The 22,288-nt window shown below is 36.0% G+C and overlaps 1 protein-coding gene across 5 annotated transcripts; it reads left to right on the top strand.

The window, feature by feature from the left end:
* The first annotated feature begins 159 nt into the window (after window positions 1–159).
* Window positions 160–21,184, top strand: Frl (formin-like protein). 5 transcript variants are annotated; one of them, XM_068292502.1, is made up of 9 exons: window positions 160–740; window positions 9,323–9,406; window positions 14,457–14,543; window positions 15,232–17,052; window positions 17,120–17,339; window positions 17,405–17,697; window positions 17,903–18,457; window positions 18,536–18,655; window positions 20,311–21,184. In XM_068292502.1, the coding sequence occupies exons 1-9, from the start codon at window positions 459–461 to the stop codon at window positions 20,551–20,553; spliced, it is 3,705 nt and encodes a 1,234-aa protein (XP_068148603.1). In that variant the 5' UTR covers window positions 160–458; the 3' UTR covers window positions 20,554–21,184. The 5 variants fall into 5 exon arrangements, with proteins under 5 accessions (XP_068148603.1, XP_068148602.1, XP_068148604.1 ...); XM_068292501.1 differs by having other exon boundaries at window positions 15,205–17,052; XM_068292503.1 differs by having other exon boundaries at window positions 419–740; window positions 20,341–21,184.
* The last annotated feature ends 1,104 nt before the right edge of the window (window positions 21,185–22,288 follow it).

The following is a 22,288-nucleotide window of genomic DNA, read 5'->3' as shown; positions in this document are numbered from 1 at the left end:
TTTTAGTCTTCACACATAAAAAATATCACATTGATTGGGTCCCCGAATATTTGTTTGGATTTTTTAAACAAAAATTCACAAGTAACAAATCAGAAACAGTAGCAGGACGAACAGGAACAGGAATAGGAGCAAGAACAGTTAATAAAGGAGTGGAGTAGTCTCAGGAGCACAGCAGAACCGGCAGTAGCAGCAGCACCGCTTTGGATTTCTTAAACGAAATCAAAGAGCAACTATCAAGTTGCCCCGAACGTACACGGGAATTCTGTCGCACTGCATGGGGGACCCTTTCGTTAACCCTTAGCACAGCGCTTACAGCGGCCAGCATCGAAGCCGGCGACGAGGGTGGTGGTGGACGAAGTGGTGCTGGACGAGCAGTTGGCATTGGCGCTGGAGGCTCACACGGCGGAGGAGGAGGCGGTGGTGGTGGTGGTGGAGGAGTTGCTCGCTTTGCCACCATAATGGGTGCAGTCAAATCTCGACCCATTACACAAGCGGATGTCAATCAGGATGCATATTATTTTCATCAACAATTGGATCAACATTCCAGCAATAATCATTCGATGCTCCGCAATGGACATCCGCATCATAATGGCACATCCACACTGCAAAAGCTGGATCTGCGTTATGATATTGGCTCCAGTTCCCAATATCATCATGTCCGTCAGCCAAGTGTCCGCAATCGTAGTCAACCGCCCATACCCCATTCTGATGAGCTGGATCGCCGATTTGCCAAAGTCTTGGTAAGTCTCAACTCATCTAAACTCCTAATTATTTTCTAAGGATTGTTTGGCCCATTCCGATTCCTCCCATTCTCCCATTCCTTTGCATTTCTTGCACATGCCTCAGTGTGAGTGTGTGCGTATGCCATGTGTGTGTGATTGATGACCTCATCGAGTTTACTTCGCTTGAATTTTGTCTCTCCCTCTTTCTCTGTCTCTGGGTGTGTGCTTGTGTGTGTGTGTCTGTTCTGACTTGCAGTCCCAAATCGACAACGTTTCCAAAATGAAGGAGAATATACATACATAAAAACATATACTCGTATGTATGACGGTATAGACGCACTGTGGTTGCTTTGCGTTTTCTTTTTTCTGCTTCAACTGCTTGCGAATTATAAGGGAATTAGACATTAACACTGTGTGTACACTAGAAATCAATCGATATTGAAATCGTTTAGATTGAATACAAGATTAAAGATTCCTGTTAATTGAAAAAAACATACTCGCTACTAAGTACTAACTTATGCCATATGAAAACGATATTATATTTTTGATCAGTCTTAAAAATTGAAAGTAGGAGACATTTTTTGTTCCCATTTCCACAACAACGAAAATTAAGCCTGACTTGAGAATTGATAATTATTAAAAATCAATATATAATTTATAAAATAATTGGCAAAAACTAGAACAAAAAGAGACTTCTTAGGTAGTTTGTCCTTAAAATGATAGTCCCAATTAAAAGTCTTTCTGATTCTAAGTATTAAATTGAGCCCTCTAAAACTTATAAAAACAAATTTTGAATACACACATATATGTATAGAATTTAGGTGAAAATATAATTAAGAAATCAACAAATATGTTTTCTTAATATATTTTTTTTTTTTTTTTTTTTGGCTGGCACGAATTCTCTGAGTTTTATGGTGCAATTTTACGACCAAAATTTAATGAATCATACTAAACAAGAAAATTTCGTTTTCCATTCACATATTGTGTATCGGAGATCTTTTTAACAAAAAAAAAAAAAGGATACACAATCGAATCGTTTTAATCTAATCAAATTCTTATGCCAAAAAACATCTTCAAACGAGAGAAAAAGAGAGAGAGAGAGAGAATGGAATCAAACCCGTTCTCATGTTACTACACACAACACTCCCCGGGCTCAATATGTGTACTTGACTCTGACGATGGATGAGAATGGCGATAAGTGAGAATTTGAGCTGAGGCATATATACTATAAATAAAGATTTTTCTTGTTGTTGTGAGAGGGAGAGAGACTGGGAGATAGAGATAAGCCAAAGCAACCAACCGCCAAGCATCATCAGCCACAGCTTGGATGAAGTGAGTCAGCTGCCTCTCTATAGCTTGAGCTGAGCTGAGTTGAACCTGGCGACCAGATGATGTTAATAGGATGATTGCTGCTGGATGATACAGGGGAGACGCATACGGGGAATCGAGAGCGGAAAAGAGGGCGACATTCGATCAATTTGCTTTAATTGCCATTAGCATGTCGAATTGTGGAGTGGAATAGAGTAGAGACAGCAACAACAATTGTGGGTCACACTCATTTGTTATAGTTTTATGACGGTCAAAAACTGTATAGCTTTTTGCTTTTGCGCCCTATTATCTAGTCTCTTTGTCTTTTGTTGTTTTCTTGGTTTTTTTTTCTTCTTTTTGGCAATCTAAAAGCTGGCTCCATTGCTTAATTATGTAGACTTGTTTATAGTGTGTGTGCCCCCCTAAGTGCTGCTGGAGGAGATTTGTCTTTTATTTTCTTTTGTAAGACACGAGACGCAAGACACTTGTAAGCAACATGGTGACAAGGTTCTTCGACTGATAAGCAATCAAATGACCATTGATGTCGAAAATCTTGACAAAAACTGTTTCTCTTAGGTAGATTTTGAAATTTCGTAATGAAGAATTAATTTGCAATGTAAGAATCTTTGATAAGTGTTAAAATTGAAGTGGCTCTCAACAAAACACACTGAAAATGAGGGTGAGAAACAGAGAAGAAATGCGTCTCTCCCTCTTTAGAGTAGCAGCCCTTCAGCTCTTAGCTAATAGAAATTCCCATTTTACCCATAGGCAAAAGTTCAATCAACCCACACACAAAACCAAACACAACAGAGAAACAGAGAGTCGAGAGTCTCTACATCGTCATCGTCGTCTACTCGTATAACCGGAAACATGTGCAGCCACTGCGCGCATCTAATCAGAGAGACACACCAAAACACAAATTCAGAACGCAGCAAAAAATATGTTTGTAGTAAAGTTTTTGCAATGCTATTTATAAACCCCATGAATCAGTCGGCACAACAATACACAAATTGCTTGCAATTGAATTGAAAAGGCGCCTTTTTTTGTTGCCTCTGGCTCAGCACTCACCAATGGCAAGGTAAACATAAATTAGCTAAGCCCAAAGCCAAAGAGTCGGAGTCGGAGTCGAAGGTAAAGGCATGCCCCATCCATCCAATGGCAATGAATGGTAGGGGCTACCGAAATGGCAAACAAACAACAAAAAAAAACAACAAACCTCTCTATATGTATACACATCAAACACACACACAACTCAATAGGTAAATACTTCCAAAATGCGCGAAAGAAAACGACAACAAAATATTAAACACACCACAACAACACCAAAAACGTAATGAAATTATTAGGGTAAACAAAATAAAGTGTGACAAAGTTTTAATATTTTCCATTATTATTTCACATGTACCCTTGAAAAAAAAAAGAAAAAAAATAGAAAGAAAACATTCCTACTTTATATGGTATATTTATTGTATACTACATCTGTATACATAGAAATAAATTTTGAACTTTATTTTCGTTGTGGGATATGTTGAATTTGCTGATAGCATCTTATAAGGGGCAAACAAATATTGCAGACGTCGGGGTCACCAATGATAATAATGAAAGCTTAGGGCAAGTTGTGCCTTCACGTCGGGGTCACCAAATATATTTTTAAGAGCAACAACGCCTAATGCTGCTGTGCGCGTTCACTTGAAAATCTTATGGCAAATTGCCTACGCGTCGGGGTCACCAAATTAACTAATTACCTGCAACGCACACAAAAAATAACTTAAAACAGTAATTAGACATTTTCTTTAGTGAAAATAATGCATTAAATTTGTTATAAACTCGCTCACGTTAGGTTGACCAATTGATTACTGGATAATTGACGATATCGTTGGGGTCACCAAGTTTTAAGAGGCACCAGCTAAGGTTTTTAAGAACTTGTAAAAGCTTTTGATCGACAAATGTAATTTTATATGCAATTTAAATTATAAGCTTTCGACTGTTATGTATCTGACCTTGAACAGTTCCAAGTACTTGAAGGTTAACAGAAGCTAGGTTTTATTATTATATGTAGCTGTTCATATATATATATATATATATATATATATACATACACATAACCAGCCAATCTGGCAAAACCACAAAAATGTCGTTGTACATTTTATCCCATTGCAAACGAAAAAAAAGTCATAAAAATTATACTGATAAGCTTAAAAGCTGCCAACTCCTTTGTTTTTTCACTTTTGTTTGTTTTTAGTTTATGATTTTAATAATTATTAATAGCTTGTTAAGTTTATGGCATTATTATTTTATGAACATTATGCTTAATAGGCTTATCTTAATGCCTCCAACTGGCACACACCTCCCCCAGCTTGTGTGTGTGTGTGTTTCTATCTGTGTGCTTGGTGGCATCTTGTGGGTGTCATTAGACTAAACCACATGAAATCCTCATTAGTTTACACAAGCTTTCACAATGAAACGACTTTCACTCACTTCGACCATTTATTAATCATCGAGAATATGATAAAACAATTGCGCTTTAACGTCGAACTTGGTTAAAGTCTCTCTGTCTCGCCATCCTAATGACATTTTTTCATGTCATCAATATTGTTAGTAACGAACAATGACGACCTAAAAGATACCCATTAAAAGGTACCGTTTAGACAGATAATTCTTTGCCAAAATGTTGCAATAAACTTTGTTAATTCAAGTGCACTCTACTATAAACAAATGGTTTGACTTGTTTAGATGTTTAAAAATCGACTTTATTGTTTAGAACAATATATGAGATAATCCCAAGTGAAAGTGAGATAATTTGTTCTTTTAAAATACGGTAGGGAAAAGCGCTTAGCTGTGGTTCAGAAATAAAGTCAAATTTAAGGTAAAAAACAATTCCGAAAGAGAGGGCCCAATTATTTACAAGCTTCACAGAGGAGGGGGCGGAGTCTCTATTATTTAACATTTGATCGTTTATTGATTTTTCAAATATATATTTTGATTCACAAATGGTCAAGTTATCTATCTAACTTCTAACTTCCTACTTCACTGATGGCATAATGAATGTTCATTGTATGATGGCAACTATCTACCCTATAAGTTGTTTTTTTCCCCGGTGTGAGACAAAAACCACACACAAACACACACACATACTCTAAAAAGAAAAAACAACCGCAGCTGCAATTGTTGTTATTGTTGGAATTAATACCTCATAGACAACTTTTTGATGACTTTGTCAGAGCCAGCGTCAGCGCCAATCACTGCTAATGGCAGATTTGAAGAGGATTGCACATGGTCAGCGGCATTATGCAGATATCTCTATATAAAAGTATATGTACATACATACATATACATATGGGTTTGCTAGATTTCTATGTGAATCCGTTCTTTTTTCTTCCTCGTTATCTTTTGTTGTATTATAAAGCAAAATCCCATCATTGCCTTTTCACTTCCTTGCGGTCTGCAAAAAAGAAGTGAAATGAAAAAATTCGAATTAAAGATAAAGAAAAAGAAATATGATTGCATCTGTTTTTTTTTTTTTTACATGTTAAACGACTTTAGACTTAATGGGAACTTGGAAGAACTTTGAATCAGCCTAGGAAACTGTAAAGAACATTAATTTCTTGTGTTGTTTGTTCTATAGGCATTTAATTCGTCTTTTTTTTTTCTTGTATATTTCCGTTGCGATTGAACTGACTCATTTGTTCAATAAATTGACTCATAGAAAACATACAATAACCAACAACCACATGGCATTACTTATTCCGTTTACGCATTCAAAAAATCACTCTATAAATAAATAAATCAGTGAATAATTGAAACAATTTAAGATTCTACTCTATTCCTTATCCTAACATGTGGTCAAGTCAATCAACAGAATGATTAATACAACCACTAAGCTTTTATTTAAATAGAAGCAAAATCCAAAGAAAACTTCCTCCACTCATCATCAGATTGATTTCTTTATGACATACTAAAAATATTTTGAAACTATTTTCTAAGAATTAAATAGACAAATGCTTTCTTTCTATTCCTCGTTCATCCTGTTTAATTGCAAATTGTTAATCTCAATTTTCTATAATTTCTTGGAACTATTCTGTTTAGTTTTTTGTTATTTTGTTATATCTTTTCTCTGCCTAAAGAATTTGTCTTTCACAAATGATTCGTATCTGAAATAAATATTATCTACAATTATAAGGAATTTTGTTTGTACTGTTTACAAACAAAGGGAAATAAGCAGTTAGTAAATAATAGTATTTATGGATATATTAATGACAAATTCTAAAATTCCAGCTGCGACATGATATATACTGATACTTATGGATATATAGAAGAAGCCTCTAAAAGTTCTTAAGAAAAACGACATAATATTTATGGATGGGGTTTTTTCAAAGTGTAATGACCAATCCTCAAAACAAATACATACATACAGCCTTTCATTTCAATCTTTCTCTCGCCAAAATTCCTTATAATTTATTGCTAAACTACTCCTTGAGTTCCTTCGAGTATAATGTTGCTTGGGAATAGTGGTGGGTGGTATCATTTACATATTTGATAGTAAAAGCTGTCCAATTTAGACTATGCCATGAATTCGATTTACCCATTAGCCACTTTTGCAAAGAGTTTATAGGATAGTAATATACAAGTTTTTTTTTCTTACATTTGACAAATGCCTTGGAAATATGATAAGTAATTGGCGGGAGCGGGAATCAGCTCCCCTTCTATCCCCCTCTACCTCTTTACCCCATTATGCACAAACTCATACATGTTGAAAATATTTAAATTGCGTATCCGGTGAGACAAGCGACTTCGCTTCCCTTACCTCCACATTGAATATTTCATTGAATAAAAGAGCAAGGCAAAAAGAGATAGGGAGAGTAAGAGGATGGGTGTAATGTCGGGGGTGTTGGGAAATAGTGGTGAGTGCTTTGTTGACTTATTATACTTTATATACATAGTTTTTTTTTTTTTTTTTTATTATGTACAATATGTATTTCTTTTTTTTCTTAATTTCATTCGTCCAAGAGTCAGAGCGTAACGTACATTAATATGAATGGAATACAAAAACAAAAAAAAGGGTGGGGCACAGATTGGGCTAGGGGTCAGAGGGGGGGTGAAGAGGCGAATGAATAATAAGGAAGACGGAGGACGCAAACAATAATTATTCAATAAATTTGTGCAATAAATATATAAACAAAGTGCCGGTTGGGCACGTTCATTCTTTAAGATAATTCAAGCAATTGTTTACCTTAATTAACACACAGTTCAAGATGATGGGAAGACTCTATATATATATATATATATATATATATATATATATATATATATATATGCCATAATTGACTGTGAAAAGGCAAAAAACAATAATAAACAAAAGCTAATGCAGTTCATTAGAGCTATATGAATAATAATCATAAATCAAGTCAAGGTGCGAAAAAGTTATAGTTAAAAAAAAAAATAAAACAAAAGTTTTTTTGCGTTTTGCATTTCATTTAATTTTTTGTAAAATCTCTTTTCGTGATTAAGTTGAAAACAAAAGCGTAATATGGAGAATAATTCATTTAATTTTTTGCCTTTCTGTAATTGCAATCGAAACAAAAAATTTGTGTAATATACAGGGTGTAATATACTATAACTTTAGAGGGGCACACGGGGCAGTTTAAAATGTACTTAAAATTTAAAGAGCTCAAATCTTTTCGGATCTAAAATGTGATGAAAACTCTTAAAGTAAATTATTTTAAGTTCAAGTTTACTTAAAATTTATCCAAACAGCCACAACTAATCATCATGCTGATCAGAAGTATATACAAATGTATGTACATTTGTACATATAGAGAACATTGCTACTTTATATGGCTTGTTGGCATCGTTTTTATTTTTTTTTTTGGTTTTGTTTTTATTTGCATTTAATGTGTTTATTTACGTTAGACATTTTTATTTTGGCAATCAATTGTCGCTTTAGATCACACCCACACACACCTTACCATAAATGGATTTTTTAGCCCGCACCTTTCTCCTTTTGTGCCCCCTTACCACTCACTCTCCATCATCATCTTCATTTTGGTTTTCCTGTACGGTGTGTTGGCACTCCAATTAGAACTTTTGGATGCAACAGCAGCAGCAGACAGCTGCACCCCAAAAAAGATGTAAAAAAAGAGGTGAAAAAGTAAATGTAAAACCCTAAATTAAAGTCACGTAAGCATATTTGCTGATTTCATTATGGCATTCTCGTAAATAAGTAATAAATGATGTGTACATTTTGTCTTTTTTCATACCATTTTTTGACACAATGAGTGCACATTTGGTTTTTGAGGAAATTGTTGTTGTTGTTGGCTGCTGCTGCTGATGCCATGAATGAATAAATGGATACATAGTTGGTTGGCTGCTTGAATAAAATGCTCGGGCGATGGCACATATATGTATTTACTGTATTCATTTTTGTTACGGTTGAGCAATCCTTTTGGCTGCATCATCATCATTATAATCATCAATGGTAGTAGTCACAAGTGCGTTTTGCTCTCTTTGCAATAGTCATCTCGAATCTGTTTTTAAGTTTTTGTAGTGTTCTATAAACTTTTTATAAAGTTTGGAAATTTGCAAACTCTATCGTAAATAAATTGGGCCAAAACGAATGAAAATTCAAATAAAGGGATAGGAATTTCTTGCTACAGAAAATTACTAAAGTCGGTAAAATTAAAGGAATTCTTTAGAAGTTTCTGCAAATTTCTAGTTGCTGATAAATTCGCAATTCCAGGCTTAAATATGTGAAATTCTTAGAAACTCTGAGATTTCAGACGAAAATATATGATTAAATGTAGAGTAAGTTAAGTTTAAGTTTTATCATCATCCCCACTAGTTGAGAACTAAATAAAGGGGGCACAGCTTACAACAGCAGAAAATTACAGAATTCTTTTATCTAGATTCCAGAATACACATACATATATTGCAACTGTTGCGACGATCAATTGATAATGCCATAATACATATACCTGACCCACAATATATGCTATTTGCTCTTCTTTGAGTGTTATCAATCAATATTTGTCTAAGATCTAAGAGAACTCTTTATAAAAGATGGAAAACTTGCTCTCTAGCTGGGTGTGAGTGTGTGTGTTTAGGTCTAATGAAAGCTTTCCATTTGCCTGATTACCCCCTTCTCCAAGATGTGCGTGTGCTTGTGTGTGTGCTTTTCTCATTTCTGTTGGTCAAACGTTTATTTACTCAATCTTTAAGTCACTTATTTCAGCTTCACCTTCTTTACTTTGTTACTCACTCTTCTCTTTTCTTCTTCGGTTTTTGTTGTCTAATAGGCTTCCATGGATTTGCCACCGGACAAAGCGAAACTCTTACGCAACTACGATGATGAGAAGAAATGGGACATGATATGCGATCAAGTAAGTTGTTATAACATTTAAGTAACTTCCCATTAATAATGCGTTTAATTTGATTTATACGTTATTATTATTTGTCTCTAAGTCGCTTTTTATCAACAAACTAACTCCCCGAACGCAATAAGCAAACTTCCTGTTTTCCTATATATCTTTTATATACCAGTGTATATATGTATACATATACATATATATAATTTTTGCAGATTAACTTATTGCACTTTGGACTTATTTAATAGAGTGGTTTTTTAGCAGCAAGTGGTCTGTGTGGGCAAGAGAAGGGGGGAGAGAATGGGTCAACGCCTAAACAAAAATTTAACTCAGTTTAGTGCCTTGAGTGGTGGAGTAGATTGGAATGCTGGTTTTGCTAGGGGGGGAAGAGGGCGATGGAAGGCGACACCTTGAACGCGCGCCGACGCTGACCTTTAGGCGACTTCCAAAGGCGGAGTTGAGATAAACAGACAGAGAATGAATAGAATAGAGAATTGAGTCGTTCTCCCTCCTCTCCCCTGGCCTACCTCCTTCTTGTAATTAACTATGCCAAATGGCAGTTTGCGCCATAATTGTTAGTCATATACATACATATAGTACACACTCATACATTTATATGTCTGTCTGTCGGTCTGTCTGTCCATTTGTCTATTCATGTAAAGTAGGTTTATGCGTATACGTATTTTGTCATTTTGTGGCTCAATTAAATTTCACAATCAACAGAGAAAATTTACTTTGATCTAAGTTGATCTAGAATGTAGAAAAGTTAATAATATTATGCTATTAGTTCTGTTCGCATACAATTTCATCGGTTCTGTTTTTATACAATTCCTATAAGCTCTTAATTGCGCTATAAATCCATTCATTTCGAAGGGGCTTAAGAAAGTTTGTTTATTTTTAAATAAATGATTATCTACAAAACAAACATAAGAAAGAGCAAGGTCACGGTCAACATTTTTGATTATATACTTACTGTGTATAAATAAAGCTCTTAAAGAAATGTAAACAATTTGCAAAGCCAGTCTGATATTTCTTTGGAACCTTTCAAAACTAATGGGAATACTGGGAATTGAAAAGATTTTTGTCATTCAAATTACTACCCACCGATTGTCGACCGCCATGAAAGCTGTCGTTCGTCTTATCTCGCTAATTGAGCATATACAATTGAAAGTTGTAATTTATTATATTATTTCACTTCCTTATCTTGGGAGGGAGTGCGAGAGAGAGCGAGAGACAGACAGATTGAAGTAGAAGAAGTAGTAATATATAATATACATCTCCTCCTCCCCCTCCCCCCTCCTCCTCCTCCTCCATCAATACATTATTCTTCATGAAATATGTGACAAAGGGGTGTGCGTGTGAGGCTATAAAGTGGATAGAGGATAGAGGGCGAGGCAAGCGGTTAAGTCGGCTTGGAACATCATTATTCAGTGCGTGCTTTTTGGTCGCAAAATTTTTTGTTTGATGTCACACGAGTTTATTGCTTTGAAAATACTGCAAAATGGACACTTAAACGCTATTTTCGCTTGTTGAATCCGCAAAATGGCGTTAAACGACGAGAGAGAAACACATTTTATTACTTCTATAAAATATGTATATATATCAAACGAAATGAAATCTAGAATGACAAAGAAACAACAGCGACTACTTAGTCAGGTGGTTGCGAGAAGGAATTGGCTGATGTGTGGGTGGTATATAGGTGGAGCCGCCAGACACGCTCATCAAAAAAAAAAAAAAAAAAAGCAAAAACAAATGTATAAACGGATGTACATATATACACATGTCTGATGTATGTTTAATCCATGTCGACAAATCTACATTGCGTGCCTGCTGCCTGCTGCCTGCTGCCTACTGCCTACTCCGCCTGCTGCTGCCGTAGTGTTTTGGGAGTTATGACGAAACTATTAAAGTGTGCACCAGAGCATGAGCATGGCTTGCCTTGCCTTGCCTTGTTTTGCCAAGCTCGGTCACATACATATGTGTACCGTGTACGGTGAACCGTATGCCGGGGCTATGGCTATAACTACGTCGGCGGATACGCGCCTGCTTTAGACTGCGGATTGGCTGTTTGGCTGTTCTGGCTTGGTCATTAAACTGGGTCACTGAATTTTCAAGAGCTGCACCTAGAAAAAGAAAAACAAATTCGCCATAGGCGTATTGTAACAACTAAAGAATGTCTCAAAGAGAGCCAATACACAGCCGACAATGGGTAAAGTGAAGAGCTTCAAGGAAAAGGAGGGGGTTTGACGGTGGGGAGAGAAAGATGCAGCGTCAAAAAAAAAAAAAATAAATAAAGTTACTGCCATACGATAAAATATCATAAACACCCAAACAACAACTCCGACTTTGGTTGTCGTCGTCGTAGACAACGCCGGTTCCTTAGCCACCGCCTGCATGCCAACAGACCTGTTTTCCATAATACAAACTACTACAGACTCGGCACACACCACACACACACACCACTCATACTGCACACATCACTGTGGGTGTTAGCGACTAAAATCACAGTAAAACCTAGGACCGAGTAATAGAAAGAAAGTTTTTTCTATCACGTTTAGCAGGATATGTGCCAAGAAAAAAGACCATATCCTGCGATTCGTGCTAAAAAATTGACATTAAGATTGGTAAAGTCATAGAAAAACATTTCCTTAAACGTGCTTAACATTGAAAATAATTACTAGCCATTCATGAATTGTTGTCTCAGATGGGTTTTCTTTTTTTTCAAGCAGGTAGCTACATTTCAGATAGAATACTTAAATGTTCTTCTAATTAAAAATCAGTGTTTATGTGAAGATTTTAAGCTATGAGACACTTCATCCATAGGCAAATGCTAACTAAATTGCTTTTGGGCTATTTCTTACTACTTTAAGGCCCACTGTAAGACCACTTAAGACTCAAGCTCTTAAGCTAGAAAATGAATGAAACTGCATGAAAACCCCACACAGACAGACAATGGGACAACTCGTCAAAGTGGAGGCGAAGTAGTTGACTCTCTCAACACAATAACAACAACTCCAACTCCTTGTTTGAGTGTAGACGACGATCCCAGCCAATCCTCCAACTTCTTCATCTCTTCTACTTGCTCTATGTAGGAGCTGCTGCCAACCAGTGACAAAATGCAAATTATTATGACTGCGATAAATTGCAGTTTTTAATCGCTTGCCTTATACCTGGTTTATACTATTTATATATATGTATGTATATAGATATATGTATATGTATGTGTATTTAGGTATAAATGGTGGTATATATATTCATTTGCTTTCATTTTGTTGCTTCATGACGTTTTGGTTTTCGGTTCGACTAGGAGGAGGAAAAAGAATCAAACTGGTTTTCATTTTTTATACTTAGTTATTTTGTTTTTGTTTCTTTCTCTAGTTATTTGTGTGTTGCACAAACCAAAACCAACCCACACATAGTTTCAGTTGTGTTGTTGTGGCATAGTAGTAAAAAACCGAAATACACAAACAAGTATACCACGCTTCATGCTTAAAAACACTTCAAAATGTTTTAAGTTAGGCAAGCCATCCAGCCACCAGCCAGTCCAATAGTCCGCCAGCCAGTCAGCCCATCCATCGATGCGGTGCGGCGTTGGGATGTGATGCCATGCGATGCGATGCGATGTGATGCTTATGTGATTGCCAGAGGGAAATACAAGAGGGTGTTCCACCAGGGACATAAGGGGGGTGATGGGAAGGGTGAAGAAAACTGTAAACATGTATGCACAAATATGCAGTTAAGCCAAAAACAAAAAAAAAAAAAAACAAAACTAAAAAAACCAACAAAATAACAACAACTTCAAAGCGTAGAAAAACAAAAGTAAAAGCCGCTATCGACTGCATAAAAAAGTTTATATATTTCTTTGTAGATATTGTGTTTAACATAAGGGTAGATCTTGTTGATACCCTGCAATAATGGTAGCTATTCCATGAAATAAACATTTCTCATAGATATTTTATTAGATACTTTATTGTAGCTTTTGGGAAAATGTCGATCCTTTCTAAAGAATAATTAAAATCAAAATCGATTTTCCCTTTTGATCGCCAAAATGAATCACTGATCAAACATTTGTTTATAAAATTTTCATTTTTTTGGTTTCAAGTCTGTTAAGAGCTTATTTATGTACTAACCTAACTTTGGCTTATACATATTACAGGGTAATATATTTAAAGCACTGCTTACTCAGCCAATATTCAAATTAGTTTGTTTCTTTATAGTTATTCAGACATTTGCCAACTATTGCGGTTTGGTTAGCTTATTGAACGATGACTTTGCCAATTGAAGGAGGTGTGGAAAGTGTTGCAAAACATAACAAAATTTGCTGCAAGTTAGCTGTTAATTATCAGCTAAGCAGTAAAAGTTTCTTTCCCTTACATCTTATACTTAAGTAATGATGGACAATATAAACAGCTGATAAAAGGAATATTCCCTTCTTACCATCAATAAGATGTGTATTGTCTTCTCAGATAATTCGTCTCCCTTTGCCATCTGAATTAATAATGGGTTAAACAGATATAAGTTGGCAGATAAAGGTTAAGGATTACTTTAGGGTTTTTGTGAATATTTATCTGTCTATCTTATCGTAGCATATGCGTATAGATAAGCCAATCACTGGTGTGGTCACTGACATCCCGCTGATTGAATGCAATTAGATGCCTAAATGGGATTTAACCCCTTGGTATCTAAGGACTCATAGAATAAATGTCTAACATTGCAATCATTTACCTTTCCTTTGTATTCTGTAGTAAATGATAACTCCTTGTTATCTGTTTTAAGTAAGCAAATAAACTCACATCAAGTCAATTAAAGGACTAAATGATGAATCTACATGTAAATTTAAGTGTAAGGATGAATCTCTGATTTTGAAAACTGAGATTTTCCATTTCAGAGGAGTAATCGGTTTTGCTGAAATATATTTAGGAAGGAAAATAGATTATGAAAAACAAAGTTCTTAGCAGTATATGGATTTATCTAATGTTTTTAATTTTAAGATTTAAGCTTTGTGAAATAAGTTGCCAACAATTTGAGTAACATTATTGAAACGCTTTTGCAACTTTTTTTCCAGGAACGAGTGCAAGCCAAAGATCCTCCATCCCACTATTTGAGTAAATTGCGAACATATTTGGATCCCAAGGCATCACGTAGTCATCGGGTAAGTTTTGGGTTTATCTTCCCTTTTTTTATCATTTCGTTTCTGTTTCATAATTAAGTTGAGTTGAGTTTCTGTTTCATAATGATTTTGAAATTATTAATATTTTGGTTTTTAGTTTGTTTTTGTTGTAATATTATTTGTGTAGTAGTTAGTCTTTATCTTCTCTTTATTTTTTTTTTTTTTTTTGTAGTCAATTGAACATTTAATGGTGCTTAGTTATTTAATGAGATAAATGTCTCTAACCTCTATCAAAACTTGTAATAATAATTTGTAGAAAACATTTCGTTTTATTTATTTATTTTTTTTTTTGGTTTGGTGCGTTTTGTCTTTGACTTTTGTGAGGGGTGAAACCAAAAAAAAAAAAAAAAAATACGAAAAATTGATTGAAAATCTATTCTACCCAAAAATGTATTAATGTGTAAATTTCATTTCTCTACTCACAACACTGACAAACACACACCAATAAAATACAAACACCCACACCCACACACACACATATAAACACCACGCACAAACCTTTCTTTCTCTTCCCCAAAAAAATGCACCACAAAAAACAAAAACCTGATCCTGCTGTGCATCTCCTCCTGTCGTCTGTGTGTCCTGTGCCTGCTCTCTCTCTCTCTTTCTCTTTTTCTTTCTTTCCTTTTGTACACTTTTACAGCTTTACCTCTTTTACTTTCTTTGTCAGAAACGTAAAATGGTCGGCGAATCGACATCGACCCAAGTGCTAAGGGATCTTGAGATCTCTTTACGCACCAATCATATTGAATGGGTGAAAGAATTTTTGGATGATACCAATCAGGGTTTAGATGCTCTTGTTGATTATCTTAGTTTTCGTTTGCAAATGATGCGTCATGAGCAACGTATACAGGGTGCCTTGTGTGGAGCGAATTCCGATGAGCGATTGAATTTAACCAGCGGCGGTGGTCTTGATAGCAATGAAATGGTAGTGCTTAGCAACAACTCATCATTGAGTCCCGGCGGCGTCGGCGGAGGCAGTGGCGTTGGTAATGGTGGGTCCGGCATCGGCGGTGGGATATCAGGTGTCACTGGCATTGTAACGGGTGCTGGCAACTCGAGCATATTGGATTCATCTCGTCATAATCATCATCAGCAGCATAATCATCATCATTCCTTGTCGTATAGCTTTTTGCGACCCACCATAGCGGATGCTCTCGATAGTCCCAGTATGAAGCGTCGATCTAGACATATTGCCAAACTGAATATGGGAGCGGCCACCGATGATATTCATGTATCGATAATGTGTCTCCGTGCCATAATGAATAATAAATATGGCTTCAATATGGTCATACAGCATCGGGAGGCCATCAATTGCATTGCCCTCAGTCTGATACATAAATCCCTAAGGACCAAAGCATTGGTGTTGGAACTTTTGGCTGCCATATGCCTGGTTAAGGGGGGACATGAGATAATCTTGGGTTCCTTTGACAATTTCAAGGATGTATGTCAGGAGCAGAGACGTTTCCAAACCCTTATGGAGTATTTTATGAATTTTGAAGCATTCAATATTGACTTCATGGTCGCTTGCATGCAATTTATGAATATTGTCGTCCATTCTGTCGAAGATATGAACTATCGTGTTCATTTGCAATATGAATTTACAGCCTTGGGTTTGGATAAATATCTCGAACGGATACGACTAACCGAATCGGAGGAATTGAAAGTCCAAATATCGGCTTATTTGGATAATGTCTTCGATGTAGCGGCCCTTATGGAAGATTCCGAGACAAAGACAGCTGCGCTGGAGCGAGTCCAAGAACTGGAGGATCAATTGGAGCGTGAAGTTGATATTCATTCGGAATTCCGTTATAAATATGCTGAATTGGAAACGGAAAATATGACCTTAAAAACGGAAAGAGAACAATTATCGATGGTCCGTCAGAAACTAGAGGATGAACTAACCATGTTGCAACGCATGCTGCAACAGAATGAACAGGAATTGAAGAAACGTGACACAATGTTGCAAACAAAGAATCTGGAATTACAAACACTAAGCCGATCTCTGCCACGTTCCGCGTCGAGTGGTGATGGCAGTTTAGTTAATGTTGGCGCCAATCTAATGGCTAGCTGTTCGGCAAATGGTTTTGATGCCATGACGGCAGCAGTTGGAGGAGGATCGGATACGACAATGGTATCGGCAGCAGCGTTAGCGGCCCCACCGCCACCACCACCGCCGCCACCACCACCACCACCGCCGTCAATGACAGATGTTGTGTATTCATCAGCAGCGACACCATTAGCACCGCCAGCACCACCAGCTCCACCACCACCACCCGGCTGGAGTCCATTGGGTAGTCCCAATGGTAGCATGCACTCCACAGCACCTTCACCACCTCATGCACAACCCAATTTGAGCTCATTCCAGCCACCACCACCACCCGTGGCTGGTTTCATGCCCGCTCCAGATGGAGCCATGACCATTAAACGCAAAGTGCCCACCAAATACAAGTTGCCCACTCTCAATTGGATAGCCCTAAAGCCCAATCAGGTGAGGAAATGATAGAACTGATTAAAGTAGATCCTCTTTCTAACATATTTTCCTCCTTTTCACACAGGTACGTGGCACTATTTTCAATGAGCTGGACGACGAGAAGATCTTTAAGCAAATCGATTTCAATGAATTTGAAGAACGTTTCAAAATTGGCATTGGCGGCCCCTTGCACAATGGCCGCAATGGCAGCGAAGTTGATGGCACATTGCAATCGTATCCCAGTAAACGCATACGTAAGCCCGATAATATCTCGCTGCTGGAACACACGAGATTAAGAAATATAGGTGAGTCCGCCAGAAATCTTGTAATTCATTCGATTTGTTAATCCACCTTCAATTTAATTTGTCAGCAATCTCTCGTCGTAAACTGGGCATGCCCATTGATGATGTCATTGCTGCCATACACAGTCTGGATTTGAAGAAGCTATCGTTGGAGAACGTCGAGCTCTTGCAAAAGATGATACCCACCGATGCCGAAGTGAAGGCCTACAAAGAGTATATCATTGAGCGTAAGGATCAGCAGCTTCTGACCGAGGAGGATAAATTCATGTTGCAATTATCGCGTCTGGAACGCATCTCATCAAAGCTATCGATTATGAATTATATGGGCAATTTTGTTGACAGTGTCCATTTAATTAGTCCGGTGAGCCCAAACAAATCAACTGAGACCCTTAAAGTATGCAACAGGCTGGTATAGTGGTTAATTTTGCCTACTTTAAGGGGCAAAGCTCTCCCATTTCATAGCCCTACTATATTTATAACACTTGGTTAATTAGACCCTCAAGACTTTCTTTACGGAAGAGATTTAAATTTTAATTCATATTTTTCTCTTTGCTCTTTTTCGACAGCAAGTGCAATCGATTGCTGCGGCCTCTAGTTCATTGAAACAATCGCGCAAATTCAAAGCTGTGTTGGAAATTGTCTTGGCCTTTGGCAATTATCTCAATAGCAATAAACGTGGACCGGCCTATGGGTTTAAGATGCAATCCTTGGATACATTAATTGATACCAAATCGACAGATAAACGTTCATCCCTGCTGCATTATATTGTGGCTACCATACGTTCCAAGTTCCCTGATATATTGACTTTTGAGAATGAACTTTATGGTACAGATAAGGCGGCATCGGTGGCCCTTGAAAATGTGGTGGCCGATGTTCAAGAACTGGATAAGGGTATGGAATTGGTGCGCAAGGAGGCCGAACTCCGTGTGAAGGGCACTCAGACGCATATTCTGCGGGATTTCCTTAACAACAGTGAGGATAAACTAAAGAAGGTGAAGAGTGATCTACGTCATGCCCAGGATGCCTTCAAAGAGTGTGTGGAATATTTTGGTGAATCATCACGAAATGCCGATGCGGCCGCCTTTTTTGCATTGATTGTGCGTTTCACAAGAGCATTTAAGGTGGGAATTCAATGTCAAATTCAAGTACATTTTGTGTTAAATATAATATTCTGTCTCTCTCTCTCTCTGTCTGTGTAGCAACACGATCTGGAAAATGAGCAACGTCGTCGCTTGGAGCAGGCAGCTGCTTTGGCTGCCTCTAAAAAGGAAAGCGATCAGGTGTTAATGCGCAACAAGGTCAATCAGAAGAAGCAACAGGTGAGTGGTGAAGGACATGGTGGTGGAGGACCTGGAGGGCGCAGTGGCATACCATGCTATTCCAGGACGACCAAATCCGTTTCATATATCTAAAGAAGTGTGTGAAATGGGATCCTATTCATACAAAATCAAATCAACTCCATATATATTTTTTAATTTTCATCGGTTATATTCACATATTCTTTTATATATTGTGATGATTTTCAATATCTGTTATATCCGTGCTACAACAACTACTACTATCCTGTATAACCTGTTCAATATTTCGTTTTGTTTTTTTCTTCTTACAATTGCTTTTTATTTTCTGACAAAAAAGAAGGCGGCATTTTCAATGCCTGCTGGATATTATCAGGCAACGTAGCACTACTGTGTGGACTTATTATACTTTCTATAGCATCCTTAGCACGTACCATATACACATCTTGTGGGTAACTCTTTGGTTAACACTATATCTACATATATACTTACTTATATACAAATATCTGCGCATGGAGAAGGCCAGAAAGCAATTAAAAACCCCGCCAAACCGCAAAAACCAATCCAAATAAATCCATGTAAAATGCACCTCAAACCAAACAATCAACCAACCACTTGAATTATCAATCCATCAACCAAACTACTATCCAACACCACCACCACCACCACCAACCAACCAACCACCCACTAGCAACTAGTCGTGTGTCCTCTTGGGTTGGCATGTTTCGTTTAATCCACTTTGTTCTTAGTGTAAGTCATCATCTTGGCTTGTGTATTCGTTTTCCTACTACTAAAACTTAATTCTAACATTCACACTAATTCACCAAACTAATCCCAGTGCTCCCTGTGCTCCCAATCCATTTAGCTACTGACTAATCCCTCCTCTAAACCACCACTAAAAAATGAATGTGCAGCATTTGTCTCGACTAATACCTAAAATTAATCCAAATCTTATTACCGCATTATACATACATACATATATGACGTGACAGTGCTAAAGCATGACAAAACACAAAGCTTATTATGTTTTCAAAAAAAAATACAGTAAAATATATATAAATATATACTAAAACGAAAATGTTTGGAAAATTGTGTACTTAAGACGCCTATACAAATGCCTTAAATTTGGGACTTTACAGCAATTTGAAGACAATTTTTACTAGAAATATCGAAATAGTTTTGAAAAGATAATTGGCGTTAAACAGAATTACATTTGTATTAAAATTTTAATTGTTTTCTTCGGAGAGATTTGGTTACTATAATAAATAAAATTAATGTTATAATCCATAAATTAGATTCCTAAATGTTTTAGTAATTAGAATAGAACGCAATCTATCATAGATTTTATTGCCTATTTCCAACTGTAGGGAAAGAGATACCATAGAGAGACAGGTTTCAAAATCTCGCCATTAATTAATTTCCTTAAATATATCTACTAATGATTTGCTTAATATTTCATGTTGATTTTCACTTTGTTTTTTTCTCCATTTTTATATATTTTTTGGTGTTGGTTTTTTTTCTAATGCTAACCTATGTATTTCTTTTTCTTTAATTTTACGCTCCGCTTGCTCCTCCTCCTACACTTCTCTTCTTTGTGGTTTCATCCAACAACAAACGTATTCAAAACAAAAAAAAAACAAAAACCGTCAAAAAAAAAAAACATACCCAAAAACCAAAAGTTGCCTACAAGTTGCGCGCTTTCCTTACAGGATGCCGTCATCAATGAATTAAAGAGCAAGGCGCATTCGGTGCTTGAGAAGAAGCTACTGCAGCAGGATGAGGTCTACAATGGTGCACTGGAGGACATATTGTTGGGTTTAAAGAGCGAACCCTATCGCCGGGCAGATGCTGTGCGTCGTTCGCAACGGAGAAGGATCGACAATAATCGTCTGTCGCGCACCTTGGAGGAAATGGATTGCTAAGAAAACAAACTAAAAACACTCTAATTAGATGATACACATTGTGTATAGGTATTATTATGTGCACGTATTCTACATATGTGTACATATATACATATACATATATATTTTGTAGGTGTGCCAATAGAAAACAAAAAACTAGCACTTTGTGGGGCGAATAATTGAGGTCTAAATCGAATAATCAAAATTTATACTACTAAAGAAAAATTAGCAAAAAAAAAACAAGAAACTCTGCAATATTGTGATTGGGCGATTAAATTTTTGTGCACACAACACACGCACACGCACTAAACCCTCAAACTATTACACACACTTGCGAACTGCAAGACGAACATTCCCAATCTGAATCTAAATCGAAACGCGACTCTCTAATCGATCGAAACGAAATTTATTTTTCAAACGATAAAATAACCGTTTTGTATTTTCTCTCCCAAATATATATATATATTTACATATATATTTTTATCACTGATTCATTATTATTTTGTGTCCTTTACGCACACCCACACACACACACACACACACATACACTCTCTTAAACATATACTCCTTTCATCAGAATTAACTCGAATGGTTTTTTATTTTAAACTTCTCTTTTGAATCTCAGAATTTCAAAAACAATTTTATTTTCTCGCCCGATTTGATGATATATACATCTTTATACATAAATATACATATATATATATATATATTTATATAAATTTTATTTTATTTTACTTTTTTTTTTTGTGAAACTTTTTAAATTGGAAAAATTTATTGTTAATTAATGATTTTACAAATTTTAATTCTGTAAATATATGCATATATATAGAATGGTTATAAATACCTATATATATATATATCGAATGATATACACCTATGGTACATTTTAAGTTTATTTTTTTGTATTTTTTTTATAATTATTATTATTTTTCGAATTGATTTGGCATCTTAGATGGCCAAAAAAGAAAAAAACAAAAGAAAGAAAAACGTGAATATAAATTTACATATACAATATCTTTATATTTTGTAATTGGATTTAAGTTATGAATTGTAAAATTGAGTAGAATGCATTAAATTGTACATTACCATTTATATATATACATATATATATACACATACATACACATATATAAATTATATGAATTATGTTTTCGAGTTATGTTTTATTTCGTTGTACATTTCGCACACACTTCCACACCCACACACACACACACACACACACACGCTTAGAGCTTCAAAATGAAACACAAACAATTTCAAGCGCCAAATATTGCAATGAACAATTTTTAGAGTCGATTTTTTTTATATATTTTATATATATACATGTGAAACAAAAGCATTTTATAACATTTTATTGTAGATCTTTTATACAAAAAAAAACTATATACATTTTTATATGCCAATTATATTATATTCCACAAAACGAAAAACAAACACACACAAATAACAAGCGATGATGAAGACTGATAGAGAAGCAGTTCATGAAACGATTCTTTAACCGTGCAAATCAAGCGATTTATATATGATATTTACGGCAATGCTTTGTAACGAACTTTTTCTAATCCTTTATATACATACATACGTACACGTACTAAACTACTCTCTATATATACTATAGACGTCTAGTGTCTTCTCTATATAATACATACATACATATACATATATATGTATACATATATGATAATGTGTAATCGTATCGAATTTAGTTCAACTGTTAAGCACAGGTGCCATTGGCATTGACGAACGACATGGTCCT

This window comes from Drosophila tropicalis, unplaced genomic scaffold (assembly GCF_018151085.1).
Source record: "Drosophila tropicalis isolate 14030-0801.00 unplaced genomic scaffold, ASM1815108v1 contig_694, whole genome shotgun sequence".
In the NCBI taxonomy this organism is placed as follows: domain Eukaryota; kingdom Metazoa; phylum Arthropoda; class Insecta; order Diptera; family Drosophilidae; genus Drosophila; species Drosophila tropicalis.
This window is presented reverse-complemented; position numbering and strand designations above follow the sequence as displayed.

Excerpts from the sequence above, each read along its gene's own strand:
- Frl (XM_068292501.1), top strand. The coding sequence starts at position 459 with ATGGGTGCAGTCAAATCTCGACCCATTACACAAGCGGATGTCAATCAG. Across the intron at positions 14,544-15,204 it reads AGGCATCACGTAGTCATCGG|CTTTACCTCTTTTACTTTCT; the intron begins GTAAGTTTTGGG and ends ACACTTTTACAG. Across the intron at positions 17,698-17,902 it reads GTGTCCATTTAATTAGTCCG|CAAGTGCAATCGATTGCTGC; the intron begins GTGAGCCCAAAC and ends CTTTTTCGACAG.